At 41.8% G+C, this 16,491-nt stretch overlaps 1 protein-coding gene across 1 annotated transcript in view; it reads right to left on the minus strand.

Annotated features, from left to right (window-relative positions):
- The window catches only part of ANO2 (anoctamin 2), a 334,204-nt gene that overhangs the window by 29,288 nt on the left and 288,425 nt on the right, over window positions 1-16,491 (minus strand). Inside the window, exons 20-22 of the mRNA XM_039218383.1 lie at window positions 14,801-14,858; window positions 14,536-14,636; window positions 5,020-5,165 (exon numbers count right to left, since the gene is read on the minus strand). Coding sequence (XP_039074314.1) covers window positions 5,020-5,165; window positions 14,536-14,636; window positions 14,801-14,858 — 305 coding nt within the window. The remainder of the gene's footprint in view (window positions 1-5,019; window positions 5,166-14,535; window positions 14,637-14,800; window positions 14,859-16,491) is intronic.

Consider the following 16,491-nt stretch of genomic DNA (forward strand, 5'->3'; position numbering starts at 1 on the left):
AAGTCCAAATCTGCAATTTCAGGAGGGTGATGCAATGCTGGTTTCTGAGCAGGACCTGCCCTGTGTGTTTCCACCCACTGGGTGCCTATTACAAGTCTTGGTGGACAGCCCTGAGTCCTCCAAAGTCATGACCTGGCCTTCACTCCAAATGAATGAATAAGTAAATATCTAAGCACAACGCACCTCCCTTTCTATTAAAGTTAACTCATAACCAAGAAAAATGATGTTTCCTCTAATGACTATGTGAATGATAGAAAAAATTCATCTTGTCACCCACATTAAGGGCCTCAAAGCTTAAGCTGTATTTAAGAAGCTGGAGGAAGGCCCTGAGGGGGATAATTGAATTCCTGAGTCAGGAAGACAATAATGATTATTTTTTAGATGACTGGAGGAACAAAAGTTTGTGGGTTTTAGATAAACAGATGACAAAAGGAGCCCATTTGCGATGCCAGACTTGACAAGGAGGACCCTAAGGGCTTCTCTGAAAAGACAAACATCTTGGAGTGTTTACCTCTCAGACTTTTGAATGCAATTTTTAGATTTGCCTTGGAGTCTGGTACCCACAGTCTTTCAACATTATTGCCCAACCCTATGCTAATAGGTCAGGAAAACCTCTGGGGGTCACTACAGTAAGGGCTTTAAACTGTTTTTAGTCAATTCCTAGGTTAAAGGGAAAGACATTGGAATCTTGACAAGAACAGTGGCAGCTCATATTCATGGACAACCTATGTGGACTAAGCACTGTTTTTTAACTATGTCAGATTATGATCTACTTCTCAGAACCATCCTGTAAGGCAGGTGCTATTATCCTTAAATCTATTGAGTCTGGCTGGCTTTATGCATCAGCCCAGAGTCATGTAACTAGCCACAGCAGGCTTGGGACTGGAAGCCTGGTTGTTTGACTACAGAGCCACCCCCACCCTCACTTAGCCTGCATTGCTAGATGGAGTAATATTTGGTAACATTTGCTGTGCAGTCTGGTCTTTGATTGTACATGGGAGCAAATACTCCCTTCACAAGAATAAGAGGATGTTCCAGAGACAAAGGAATAAAAGGGCTCTAACCCAGAAACATAGTTCTTGCACCTATATAAAATATGAAATAAAATAGTCATGTCTCTAACGTGGCTGATAGCCTAGCAAAATGACCTGAGGAATTTTGGGAGTGAGTTTCTGTGGAACCCAGCTTGGAAAACCCATGTGTGATTCAGGCTTCCTCCTCTAAAGAAGGCTGAATTAGTATGAACTGAGTTGTTGACTGAATCAACATCATCCTGAACTGTTGAAGGCTCTGTCCTGGTCTCCAAACTTGTTCCTCCCTTTATATGCTTAATACATGTCTGATGAATGAAAGAATGAGTGAATGAGTGCACCTGTGTTTCTTCTTACTTTCTTAGTCTTACTACCTCCCTTCTATACTTGCTGCCTATCTCCTCAAGGGAAACGAGTCACAGCACTGGCCAAGATTTTATAACTGCTCCCTACGGTCTGATGTGAAATGCAAATCTGTCTGATCTTCAGACAAATTAACGTAGCAGGTCTTTATCTAAACCCTCTCTACCCAGAAAAACCACTACTTGCTACATCAACACTTACTTGTGGCCAGGAGATTCTGAACTTGCGAGTCCTTTTTCTTGGAATGCTCTCCCTTACTCTTATCATTAATATGTAGACTGTCAGAACGAGAAGGGACCTCAGGAATCAAGCCTGACCTCTTACCTACAGCTGAAAATCTCTTCAAAACATCCTTGACCAACCATCAGCCAAACCCCACTTTTTTTTAATAGTTTATTGTCAAGTTGGTTTCCATATAACACCCAGTGCTCATCCCCACGAGTGCCCTCCTCCATGCCCACCACCTCCCTTCCCCTCCTCCCCGCTTTGAAAATGATCCTTCATTTTCCACTTAAAGTTGTTAAAAATTTACCTCTGTTAATAAATCTTCCCTCACTAAGAAATCATTCATCCATTTACTCATCTAGACACACTGAGCGTCTGTTATATACCAGGAAACGTGCTGGGTTATGGAGGACATGAAGAAGAATAAGCTATGATTCTTATACACTGTTCTTTAGAATCTAATAGTCTGGGTCTGCAGAAGAACAGACATGTGAGCAGTATTACCATAATTCTGGAAGATACACCATCAGTGGGTGTAACATATGTAATGGGACAGAAAAGCAAATAATTGATGATTCCTCTTGGGAGCAATGGGGCTTGGTCTAGGGATACTTCACAGGGGAAGCACCATGGAAAGCAAAGTCTTGAAGGAGGGGTCTGGAATATTCAAACCAATGAGGTGGAATGAGGTGGCCATAGGGGGTGAAGCGTCTCAAACTTACTGTACACTGATAATTCTTTCATATCACATTACTTCAGGCTACTAAATCATTTATATTCACTAGGAGGGCATTTTGCACACTGCCTGTAGCTTGGTGAATTGGTCTAATCCTTTTAGAAAGCAATTTGGTAAAATAAATCAAGGACTATATAATGGCTGTACCTTAGATCTAGTAATCACATCTGTGGGACTCTATCTTGAGGAAATCATTAGCAAATATGTAAAAGATTATATGCATGGAGATAATACGTATTAGATTATCAAAATAGGGGAAGAATCGGAAAACGAGTCTCTAATGTGTTTCACTGGAAAATCTGCAAATAAACTACTGTACATTTATTAGAGGGGTTATTTATTATGCAGCTCTTAGTCTTGAATATTATATGACAACTTGGAAATATTTATTCACCTAATGCTAATTTGAAAAACAGCAACAAATGTGTATATACGATCATATACATATGATCATATACATAACAAAAGGGGTCTAGAAAGAAATGGCACCAAAATACTAGTAAACATTGGGCTGAAATGAGGTAAGTCTGAGAGATATGTTCCCTTCTTTTCTCTATATTCAACCCTTCTGTTATATGGTTGTTTTGTTCCCTTACAACCTGTAAGTAGTTGTGTGTGTGTGTGTGTGTGTGTGTGTGTGTGTGTGTGTGTGTGCGCGCGCGTGTTTTGTTTAATCTACAGAATGAATTTCACTCTTTACAATCATGGTATAAACTTATTCCAGAAGCCACTAAATCTTCTAGCTCTTGCTGTTTTTTCCCCTCTTCTCATTATTTTGTAAAGTGTTCACATCTGAACACATAGTGGGTGTCCATTCAGTGATACGGTGGCTGACAAAGTGCAGCCTATATCCCTACACGTGGCTTTCCCAGGGCCTCAAGACCATTAAGAGAATCAGCAATACTTGACAACACAGCTTTTATATATGCTAGATGCTCTTCTAAGCACTTTGCAGATATGAATTCATTAAATACAACAATCCTATGAAGTAGAGATTATTATTAATATCTTTTTTTTAATAGCTAAAGCAAACTGACACACATAAAAGTTAGCCACTTACCCAAAGCTGTCCAAATAGTTGTGTCACAAAGCCAGGATTTGAACCCAGGGAGTAGAGCTCAAGTATCTCTGCTCTTAAGGACCAAAAAGAGGAACCTTTGAAACAGCCAGCTATCTAGACAGGCAGACAGGCCAGGAAAACCTACCTGGATAGCTAGGTGGTGGGAGTAGGGGACTAGTGTTGGAGGGTGGAGGTTGGGAGCCCAGAGCCCAAGGATTTTTAATGTAAGCCCCTTTCCAAATGGAAGCCTCAGGCTCTGACAGTAATGTCTGTCTGATGGATGGCAGACATCGAGTGGCATCTGGAGTATGAGAGATCACCTCTGTGTAAAAACGTGGCTCAGTGCTGGAGAGGGATCAGAGGTAGTACTTAAGTAAAGGTAAAAAGCATAAGGGAGCTACATATTTCCATAAACTGAGTCTTGATATTTTCCTAGCCTATTGCTCCCAAAGCAGATATGATTGTTTCTCTTTTGGTGAGTTTATTTAGATTACAAAGTGCAGATTTTGCCTGGAATTTTAGATACCCCAGAACTAGAACAGACCTTTTATGGCCATCTAATCTAGACCCTGTCCATCCCTCTACCCTTAATATACATACACACGTTCTTATAAACAAAAGAGGAGAAATATCCACTAGAAATAGCAAGCGAGGGACCTGGTGTACAGAAACATCAGTGGCCCCTTACTGCAAGCTATTAACCAAAGGAGTCAGGAGCCATTATGCAAAAGCAATGACAGGTTCCAATGACCAAGTGATTCTTCTGATGGGTCTCACTGATGTTTCTCCATACATTCTAGATGGAATAAATGTTTAGATGATATGGCTGACCTCTTGGTCCTATGTTTTTAATTCATTAGTTCCAAATCTTGTGAAGAGGCTTCTCAAATATCTACCCCAATAAAAGGTCAGGATTATTCACAAGAAACCAAGAGTCTGAAGGCAGCTGATCCATCATAAAGAACTTATGGCTTCCAAACACATCTGAGATGACTCGATTCTACCAGCCTGTACTACCTACACTCTTGCTTTCAAGCCTTATCCGAGAATAGTAAGAGGCTCCGTAACTAGAAATAGACCTCTTATCCCACAAACAAAACATCCCAACTTTTTAAGAGAAAAGCTGACATGTTATCCAGCCCTACTTGAGTAGAGTGGAGGACTCTTCTATATTCTCCACGTCAAAGATGTTATGTGTCCTTGTCCTGAGTGTTGCAGGATTACTTTACTCTTCCTTAATGGCACCTCTATTCTTAAATTTCAGACTTCACTATTTCCCTTTCAGCTTTATCAATGCCAGAAACCATGGGAAGAGACCTGAGAGACCAAGCTTCTCATATCATAGATGAGGAGAGGAAGCCCAAGAAGAAAAGGGTATCACCCTAGTGTCAAGGTGGTGACAGAGTTGCTCTTGCTTCTCATTCCAGGACTCCTTCTGCCCTACCCTCAACTTCCATGTGGCACTAAAAGTGACACTGTGTAGACATGAAGCCCAGGAAGAAGCAGGGATTGCCCTAGTCATTTCCCTATCCCTTTCCTCACTCATTTTGCAGACCCCTTGTGTGAACCTGCCCCCAGTAGAAGGAAAGATCATGGTATCTTACTCATTTCCATGTACTCTGGAGTCAGTCCAGTGTATGGCTCCAAGCTGTAGTCTAGGTCCCACTGCTCTGGGTGCTTTGAGTGGGCAGAGTCTGTTTCTCCAGGTTGTGTCTCATCTTTCAGCTTCCGAAGTAGTTTCTTTAGCTTTCTGGGAAAGAAATGGACCAGTCACTAAAGGCTCTGGACAGAGTTAGTTCTACAGACAGGAGGAGGGACAAAACTAAGCCTTCTTGACACTGTAGTTCTCTCTGCTCCAAGGACACACAGAGAGACACTAAAAGGACTGCTTCTTTCTTAATGACAACCTGAGGTTTTTCAACAAGATAATGAAAGGTTCCCCCAACAAAGGGTCAGGTTTCTTCAAACCCAAAGAAACTGAATTCTTCTTACTGTTTGATAAGCAGCAAGAGTGGGCCCTTCTTCCTAACTGTCTAACACGAAGAGAAGAGAGGATGTCTAGAAAGTACTAGAAAGATGCTTTCCTTCCAGCTCAAACATTTTCAGCTTTCATTAAAGCCAAGCTAAATGCTGTCCACCACTCTTATGGGTTGAAGTGAGTCACCCCTCCCTCCCCCGCAAGATTCACCTGTTGAAGCACAAACCCCAGATGTGCCTGCATTTGAGGACAGGGTTTTTAGTAGGTAATTAAGATTAAATGAGGTCATAAAGCTGGGGTCCTAATCCAATAGGACTGGTAGCTTTATAAGAAAAGGAAGAGACAGTGATTCTTATCTCTCCACCATGCAAGGAAGGACACAGTTAGTGATTGTTATTGCAAGCCAGGATGAGGGCCCTGATTAGAAACCAAACTCTGCCAATTCTTGATCTTGGACTTTCCAGCTTCCAGAACTGTGAGAAATAAGTTTCTGTTATTTATGCCACCCAGTCAGTGATATTTTGTTATGGCAGCCCAAGTAGACTAAATCAACCAAGATAAAAATGGCCCAGCCTATCAGGGTTGGGATTAGGATTAAGTGAAACAATACTTATATAATCCTTAGCATAACATCTGGGCATAGTAAGCATTCAATAAATAATAACTATTATTATTTTTAATATTAAATGCTAAAATATGCCTGAAGGTATGGTCTTTTCACACTTCCCATTAATGCACAATCACAGGGAATGAAATTAGGTAAAGGAACAAGGTGCCAGTTCTGCTAATCAGTCTAAGGGAAAGTTTCTAGGAGATGGTTGGGAGGAGAATTAAGAGCAGAACAGTGAGAATCATAGACTTGAAAAGTTAAAGAGATTTTGAAGTCCATGTTCCATCCAATGCAGGAACTCCCTCCACATTCCCCACACAGGATCATTTAACCCCTGTGTAGCTATTTCCAGAAGAGCATTCTCAATATGATTAGGTATGGCATTCCGTTGTTAGTGCTTCTGACAGTTAGTGGAAACCTAATGGTTCAAAACAATGTTTTGATCAGTGTCTTGTCTAGTTCCATTTGCCGTCAAGAAGATGGCGGTATAGTAGCGTAGTGTAGTGGGTAAAAGTCTGATATTTGATGTCAGAAAATAATTGTTTAAAACCCAGTTTCACAACTCACCAGCTATATTTTCTCAGTCAAGCTATTAAAACTCCATAAGCTTTAATTTTCTTATCTATCAGAAAATAAATTATCAGCTAGCCCATAGGGTCAGTTAAGGAGATAATCTATGTAACATGCTTAGCTTAGGGCTTGGTACATGCTAAATGCTCAATAAACATATTTATCCTTGTCCCTGTCATCACCATCATCATTACCACCATCATCATTATCACCATCACAGAAGGATTTAAAGAACGAGTTGAGATCCACAGAACAACAGTAAAATACAATATTTCATAATAAAAGAGCAAGCAAGAATTCTGTGACAGTAAGAAATTAAGAAAAATCTAGGTGAATCCTAAAGATTAAGAAGCCAAATAGTATGGACTGGCCAAGACCCTGTCTGTAGGTCAGGGCAAAAGGAGAGGTGGAAAAAAAAAAAGGAAGAGAGAAAAGAAAAGAAAAAAGGAAAAGAAGAGGAGGGAAGGATGGAGGAAGGGAGGTTCAGAATCAGAACTCAAATTGAGACTTCTCCTCCAGATACCCGTAATCAGAAAACTTGGCCAAATTTTTAGTGAAGAATAATTAGTGGTTTTAATTAAAGATGGAAAATTGAATGCATGTATATATCTATTTTCTCTTCTGAAATGCTACTAAAATGATAATGAATGAATTTTAACATATACAAAACCACAAGGTTAAAGAAAATAGTCATGAATACAGCAGTGTATAAGTGATGTTAATAAATATCTTGGAAGACAGACAGTGGATAAAGGGGTTAGCAAAGCTGTGATGGCTGAACAACAACTGCCTGCAGTGAAAGGCAGCAGAAAAAAAGCAAGCTCTCTCATGCTGGAATCTCAAAAGGGTTCAGGAGTTTCAGGCACTAGGTATTGCCAAAGGCAGGCGACAGTGATTGGTCAAGGCACTGCTTAAGGAGGAATAGTAGACCCTAGCATCTCTATCCACCCTACACTTCTCCAACATCAGCAGGATCAAAAAGTTTATTCAGAGGAAAAAAATGAACTGGAGAAATTCTAGATCTGAAATAAGTTCAATAAAATGATAGGAGGTAAAAAAAATCAATAAACTTACAGAGAATATAAAAAAGACAGACAATAGGAAAGAAAAGATAAGAAAATTAATTAATCTAGCAACTCCAACATTTAATCATAAAGAGAAGACAGAGAAAATGGTGGGGAAAGCATAAAGAAATACAAGAAAATGTCCCAGGGCTGAAAGATGTGCATTTTCTGATTGAAAGGAACCACTCAGCATAATGATGAAAAAAAGGACTTCTGCTAAAGCCCATCACCATGAGATTTCACAACTCTAGGAATCATGAACATGATTCTAAAAGCTTCCATGACCAGAGAGACAAACAGAGCCTCTAAAAGTTATTTGGAACAAAAAGATATTAGAATTCTTAACATCAGCCCTTGACATTAAGAAGTCCCAGAGAAATTTATTAATATTGAGAAGGCAAATGATTTATTTAGCAAAGGATTTTATACCAGACAAAGTATAAATCAAGTGCAAAGGCAGAAGAAAGAAATGTAAAGCGTGCCTTTGAAAACAAGGTTTTTAATAAGATATTCGGGCATCTGCTCTCATGAAGTTCCTGGAGAATGAATTTCACCAACCAACAATATAAAACAAGAAAGGTAACAATGGAGTCCAGCAAACAAGAAATTCACAGAAAAAGGAAGTGCTGGATCTAACTGGGAATGACAGCTCTATAGAAGGTTCAGTGAACAGTTTTGGCTTGAACAGGAGAATGAAGATTCCCAGAGGATGGTCTCCAAGAAAAAAAAGACATCTGACATGTTAAATGAGGCCATCTAGCTGGGAAAGTGGACATTTAAGTACTACCAATAATGTGTAGTGAGTATCATTAAGGGAGAAATTTAGGTAATTATGACAACATGAAACAAAGAAAACTAACCTGACCTAAAGCAGGTGATGTTTTCCCCGAGGAAGAGATACATAAAATACGTAAACCAACTAAATGATAAAAGATGGCAGAACCATAGGAAAGGGAGAGTGGCATGATGGGTGAAGATGTGTTCAGGCAGAGATCATCCGTGCAGGAGCCAAAGGCAAATATGAGAGAGGCTCAGAGAAGGGACTGAATGGAACTCCATGTGCTCAAAGCATGGAGTAGGAGAGGAAAAGTGAGGAAAGCGAAGAGCAAAAGGCAGCCCAAGTTCACAGCATGGAAAGCCTTGTTGGCCATCTTAGGTGACAGATTATGGCAGCAGAGTCCAGGGTGATTGCAGTGGACAGGAGGAAGAGGAGGCAGATTGAGACAGGCTCGAGGAAGCAGAGTTAAGAAGCTGGTGGTGACCTGAATGTGGGGAGGAGAAACCAAGGACCATTCTGGAGTCTTCGGGCATGTGTGTAGATGGTGGTACAGTTTGCTGAGACAAGAAACACTAGAGAAGAGGCCATTTTGATGAGGGGGAGGTGGGCACGTTGAGGCAGAGGATCCCACGGGACAAGTACTTAGGGATGTCCAGTAAGCATTTTATACAGGAGTCTAGAGCCCTGAAAACAGATCTGGGTGGAAGCTAATAATAATGAGAATCATCCTGGAGAGAGCAACCAAAACCATAGCAATGAGCCCCACCTGTGGATGGAGCACAGGGAAGGAACACCAACAGTTCAGGGGTGGGGAGAGGGAGAGGAGACTTCTGAGAGCAAGAAAGTATCAGTCAGAGGAACAAAAGGCCACCTGTGAGTCCATGTGGCAAAAAAGAGAAGGACAGAAGGGGAGCTTCAGGAAGGACTCTGCGTCACTGTGTAATACACTGTGGGCACATAAAAGACGATGAGGGGGAAAAAGAACCCACAAATAATTCTTATGAACGCCTCCTTCCCAGAAGTTCCCCTCCTGGAGATCTCAGTGACCATTAAAAAAATTAATAAAGAAATTCCCTCAAGAAAAGGATCTAACAGGAATCCTGCAAATTGTATAACATACAGATGGGCCGTTTGGAAAACTTCAGATTACGACTCTGACTGTATGATGCACTCACTCATTAAAATAACTCCTTTGATGTTACCTCCTTGTCCTTTTCATCTGCTCTGCTATTTTTCTGTCCCTTTTTCATGACAGGTCTGAGAAACTGTCCGGAAGGCTCAGAGCCTTTCCTTTGCTTGTGCCCCATGGGCTCACCCCAAGACCATGGTGATTGTCTGTCACACCTTGGGCCTTCCCGCCGCAGGAATCTGGGCCCCAGGCAGCTCCGCATGCCTCAATCCTCATTAGAGAAGGCAGAACTGAGCCCTAAATGGGCCAAACAAGACAAACATAGCAACCTCTGAGCTATGTATTCCTTTCCTTGACACCTGACAAGGTTCAAATTTGTTCCTTAAACTAATGATTAATGGCCTGATTCCACTGTCTTTAAGAACACAGACCTCCTTTGCCTGTGATGGCTTTAAAGAGAGACTGTTTAATGTCTTGAAATGTAATATTTATCACATTTACTGAAAAAAAAATAAAGTTTATAGAATCTTACTGGCTATGTCCAGGGTACATTACAACTATTTGGGGATGTGATCTGTTTTTAGTAAGAATAGGGATGGGAAGGGGAATTTTGCTAGTGGAAGTATTGATCTATTTGCTCTGTCTCAGACTTTGCCCAGGAGAGAATGTGGCATTTGGAAAAGGTAGCATTTTTACCTTTTATTTAAAAAAAAAAAAATCCATCTTTCTGAATGATAAAAGGCCCACTTCCAACTTTCCTTCAAGGAAGACTGGAGCTAAGTTTGAGATAAAATTATGGTAAGAAGTTGGGACATGGGACAGCACATTTTAGGGGTACCAATTGATTTGTATCCAAAGTCTATTTTGCACAAACACATATGGGAAAGGCGAAGTGGGGGGGGGGGCAGCAGGGAGGGAATGGAAACCCCTGATGGGGCTCAGGTAATAAATAGCACAGATTCTGCCATACCGCCCACCATGTCTGAAGTCATCTCAGATGGAGCTGCTGATGAGCACTGTTCTGGGGCCTCTAATGTTTAAAACCATCCAGTTTCTCTCTGGAAAGTATCTGTCACAACTGTGTCAGGCCCTAGCAGCCTGGGGTTGCTGAATGGGGATAGTTCAAGGCCAGATCATGCAATCCAGTTTTATTTATTATCATGTCCTCAATTAGTCGCAGAGCTGCCTTTAAAGAGTCTAGTGCCCCCAGTTTTATGGCCTCCCTTTGAAGCACTTTGTGTTTGCATCCCCAGGGTCTCTGAATCAGGCCTAGCCAAGGTGGGACTGCTGCCGTCTGGTGGAAGGTGCCTGGATGGAGCTAGGCTTCTGCACCGCCCTGTCTGGGACACCTGCCAGATTTAGGGGCAGCAAAGGAGAGTCTGAGAGAGCTGGTGGAGCTTATCCAGGTCCCAAAGGGCAGCTGTACAGTGTCCATGGACATGCCTGGTGTCTGTGCCAGCCTGGTGGAAGCCTGTGGGATTAAGAAGTGATAATATTGCTCTAAAGCAACGTTTCCCAAGCAACAGTCACATTCCACCAGCAGTTCATCTGACACCTTTGGAGGTCTCTACACTTGGCCCTCATCTCCTGAGAGCATCTGGGAGAGTTCTTTCCTTTCCTGCTCCTGTTCAGCCCCTCTGATGGTGGTCAAGGAGAAAACCCTAGCCTGCTGCTGGCATGTCTTTAACAACTCCCCAGTGGTTGTGCAGCTTCCTTTGGAACAAGGAGAATGCGGATCTTAAGCTAATGTCATTGGTTGTTTAATAATGGTTACTTTTGATTGCATTTCTTTCTACTGTGATTTGCTGTTCACAGTAGCTGATAGTGTACATTTTCCATTTTCAGAAATGTTACAAATTTAAATAACAAGTGAGTTGGTTTAGAGGAAATTAATATGCAATAGCCACTTAGGTAGTTATGGAAAAACAATTTAAAGGTTAGTTCACAAATCACTGAAGATTGGGAAACAATGTTCTATAAGAAACCTACCGGACTATAAGATTATCAATGGCATTAAAATTGTGGTTACGGTATTTTTCTAAGACACTCTCACACATGCACAGAATCTAATAAGAATGTTTCACCCTTCACCCTCAGGGAGAGAGATAACTGACTACCAGGCTTACTGATAAAGGTCAATTAGATAGTCTCTAATATTTTAAAACTTTCTTTGGAAGAATCTGAGAAAACTGCTTTCAAAAGTAGATGATAAACATCTTATAACTGTATACTCTCATGTTTTTTATTTCAAGTATTCTTTTTTTTTTAGTTTATTGTCAAGTTGGTTTCCATATAACACCCAGTGCTCATCCCCACAAGTGCCCTCCTCCATGCCCATCTAATTCTTCAGACTTGCTTCTGTTTTTAAAAATCAAATCAGGCCTCTGAGATTAATATTTATCTCCCTCGGGGAAATAATTTGATGTAGGCTCTGAAGGTACATGAGCCAAAGCCATCAGGCCCTGAACAGAAGAGAAAAACAGTGCTCCTGACTTGGTCTTTTCAATTTCACTCTTGGGCTCGCAACACTCACAAAGTATCACTTACAAATGTAAAGCTAATGACGCTCAGTAACACCTTGGCTGCCTGGAGCCCCTAAGAATGGTTCTTCCTTTCTTGGATTTCATATGCTCTATTTTCTAGACAGTGGAGCATTTATCCAACCTTTATTTGTACATAAGCCAGGTTGCATGAAAATCTTTCTAGAATAACTTTAACAAGGTTACACAGTGAGTATATTATACTGGCTCAATTTAAACCCAGATCTGTTGGACAGTCTCTGTCTTACTGAATTGTGCTACCTCCTCCAAAGAATTCAAGACCATTGGGTCTAATTCTTATAATTTACACCTCGTCTTCCTCACTGTCAGGCTCAACTGTCATTTCTCTTTTGACTAGGAAAGACTCCTTTTTATTTTCTTGCTTATTTCATGTTTCTCAACTGCATCATACATATAAGGATAGCACCAGGTGCTTGAACTCTGGACTGGACGGAGTCTAATTTATTGAGAGTGGGTTCTGAGTAAGGAGTAGAAAATCTAATAATCACCATCATAGTGATCTCATGTAACTGAATTCAAAATACAACCTGTAAAATTATAAGGAACTTTGGAGACAAAAAACTCTAGGGCTTGGTAGAAGGATTTCTGCTTTACATCCTCAGGGATTAACTACATAGTTATTGTTATAATTAACTATATATCTTATATAGTTCATATATATTATAATTAACTACATAGGTATGTTGTATGTGTCCTTTCGCAGACTAGAAACTGAAATGAGGAACAATCTTTTGAAACAGAAGTGGCTTGTATTTGAAAGCAGCAGTACTCAGTTTCACCGAATAGAGGACAGGTTCACAGGATGTCACAGCTGAAATGAGAACACCTTGGAGATGATTCTAATGCCATCATTTTCATCAGGAGATGAGGACAGCAAGACTTAGAGAAGTGATTTGTCCCCAGTTTCATGAGTCACCGTGCAATTGCCATCAATTAAAGTGTGGCATATTAAACACTTACCAAGCATAAATGAGAAAATTTAGCCTTCAAGGCAAAGAGCCATGTGTTAATTTCATCTGTTATGGAGCTGATGGAGTTTCTGGGTGGGGGACAGGCCAATACGCTGTCCAAACATATGCCTGAGCTCTTGCCTCTCTTCTACCTATAAAAGGCCTCTGGTCCAGAGTAAATGGGCTAAGTGGTAGAGCAGATGTCCAGGCATGAATAAATCTCATGCCTGCAAGCTGTATACAATTCCATCCAGAGCAGAATAATGATACACTGGAATGACAGGTGTCTTCCCCAGATGTCTGAAGGAGAATGGAGACTTTCCTTTGTAGCAGCAGTGGAGGGGCTGGTCTCTTAGCTTCAAAGAAGCCAGATGTGGCTTTGGTACATCTTTTCTTAGTCTGTATATTTTCTGGATGTTTATCCACAACAAATGTGTTCTCTCTCTCGAGATGGTAAGTTCCAGGGGAACTGTGACCATGTGTCTTACCAGCTTCGCTGGACTATCACTGAATGACTGTCAATCAGGAAGCTGGGGACGGGGCACAGATTCAGAGGACTGGGTTTCTCAAAACTGATGATTTCCCACCTGATGACTAGAGGCTGGCTACAGCAGGGAGGTGAAACAAGATGCTTAGGCACCAACATTCTTGCCAGTCCTCCTCCAAGAAAAACACACAACCAAGGGCCACCTGAGATTGTGTCAGTATGAGTGCAGAAAAGCACCCTGAGCATTCAGCCCAAGTAATGGTATAAGAACACCAAAATGCAATAGAAACGTGTGGCAGTGGTGGTGGTGATGGCAGTGGCAGTTGGGGTGGGGGCGGGTAGGGTTTACAGTTTTCTTTGACCTGAAGGTAGATTTTCACTTACTGAGTTTTTTTTCTCTTAGATCCAGTGCCTACAAGTCTGTGTTTATTTCCAAGTTGATCTCAATGCAACACTTAAGGGAAAGAAGTCCTTCTATGAAATTTGTATAAAACCATGCGGGAGGAGAGAGACGATCCATATGCAAATCTAGCCCGAGCTTTACCAGCTCTGCACCCTTCACCCCTCCAAGACCACATATTCCAGTTTCTTAGACATGTGTCTAAAGCATTACATAGTATTTCCCCCTTTCGTATTCATTTCTACCCACCATAATCAAAGTCTTTATTACTTATTCAGTGGGAGGACAGCAAGCATTAAAAATATTTTACACTTTGAGGTCCGAGATGCCTGACTCCTGGCTCTGCCACTTAGTCATTATGTTACTTAAGAAAGCGTTTCATCTTTCTGAACCTCAAACCTCCCCAATCAGATGGGCAGACAAGCCTTGTGGGAGGGGCGCTGCCTCATGGGGAAAATTATTGGCAAGTGGGCAGAGAAGTAAATAACCAGGCTCTCTGAGGGGAGGAGGCAGGGAACACCCGGCTGAAAGTCTGGCCCTGCTGGGCTAGTCCCTGGTGGCAAACAAGGAGGTAAGAAGACTTCATTACATACGGGACTCCAATCTCAAAGATGTTGTTCTGGATCAGCTGCTTCCCCAACATGATGATGCTGAGCTGAATGCAGAGCTCCATGAGGCAGCCACCTGGAGCACACTGCCCGGAAGAGAAGATAAGAGAAGATGTGGTTAAGACCAAGGGGTGCTCACAGAATCAAGGGTGAGAAGTAAAGCATGCTGAAATGGGGTAAGGATGCGGCTGGGGCCAGGGCGCACTGACAAACCACCAGCCAGCCATGGAACACTGGTGACTATACTTGCCTCTTCCATGCGGTAGCCATCAAACACATAGACATAGCTTCCAGGTCTGCCCACGAACCTGCAATCCACAAGTATGGGAGAGTTAGGGAAGGAGAAAGGCAGGGCTGCTTGTAGGCATGGCCTTCTGAGTGGAACAGCCACCTCCCAGCGTCCTCTTTGAAAGTACCGGCCAGTATGGGGGCTAAATCACCCAAGGCCATTACCTGGACCACCTAGGGTTGCAGGGAACAGGGGCTGAGGCTGGGAAGGTCACATGTGTGGGTTACACGTGTGACAATCTCTGAGCCTAAACACCACAAGGTTTGCATGATCTCTAAGTGTACTACTCTCTGTGCACCTACCTCCCCCAACCAATGCCAAGAATTGAGTTCAGATACATGGAGGAGGGCACTTGTGGGGTGAGCACTGGGTGTTGTATGGAAACCAGCATGACAATAAACTATTAAAAAAATTTAAAGAATTGAGTTCTGATTGCAGCTCCTCAGTGAGAGCTTTTGATTTCCCAGGAAATGAAGGGAGAGATGGGCCAAAGTTACAAGTACAGATTCCTGGGATCCGAAAAGAAAAATCCAGACTTCTTACTCAAAGTATCTGAAGGAATGGAAGCAGCCTGCCTCATGCTTCTTCCAAGTAGGGTCTATTTTTCTGGGGAACAAGAGGAGGGGCAGGTGGGTGAGGGGAAGCAGAGAGGTCAAAGCTAATCATGGAACCAGAAGTAATGAGAAGATTCCTTCTCACTTGCAATGTCAGCCCCTCGTCCACCTGTTGAAATCATACCCATCTATTTAAGGCTCAGCTCAAATCTGTCCTTCTCTGTGAAGTCTTCTTACTATCTCTGTTCACAATTAAGTATTTCCCCATCACTTTCTTAACACTTCTTTTATGGCATTTCCTGCACTGTGCTGTTGACAAGACCATCTCTTTCAATATACCGCAAATTTATCTAAGGGCCAGGACCCTATTTTTTGGCCTGGAACATCCATGTATAAAACTTGCTATTATATTAAATCTAGAGAGAAAGCACCAGTGGAGTATATACCCAGTAACATGGACAGTCTCTCTACCACTATAATTTCATAAGAGTCAAGAGCAGAGATCCCAGGAAGGAGGCTGTGGTTTTAGTCAACAACACATTTATAAGAAACTATCAAATATGTACAAGAACAGTTCTTGCTATGATGCCTGCGTGATGAGGTTTTAGTGATAGGAAAGCTTTCCTGACAAAGTTTATCATTACTGGGAAATCTTCTTATAGGTAGTCAAGTGATCTGACCATATTCATCAGAAGTGAATTTACATCTAGACAGGTTGTATAATAAAGAATGTGACTGGCCTTTGTTGTTAGTTCTTGGGAAACCTCTAAATCCCTATAACGTCTCAGTTGGAGTCTCTTTGTTATTCATGGTGAGCCCTTGGGACTATACCTAAACTTATGCTAATGAGATCACTCAGGATGCGGGAGGCTGTTCCAGAAAAACCAACTAAGTGATGAGTGGATTGGGCCTTTGATCCATGTAATAGCAGCCTGACCTCAGGGGAAGGCAGGAGGGCTGGAGGCTGAGCTCAGTCACATGGTGAAAGATTCAACCAATCATACCTACCTATGTTCTGCAACCTTACAAATTCTGGCCACTGAGGCTTGGATGAGCTTCCTGGTTGGTGCACATCAATGTGCCAGGAAACTAATCCAT

This window comes from Hyaena hyaena, unplaced genomic scaffold (genome assembly GCF_003009895.1).
Source record: "Hyaena hyaena isolate Hyena2069 unplaced genomic scaffold, ASM300989v1 scaffold_760, whole genome shotgun sequence".
NCBI lineage: Eukaryota > Metazoa > Chordata > Mammalia > Carnivora > Hyaenidae > Hyaena > Hyaena hyaena.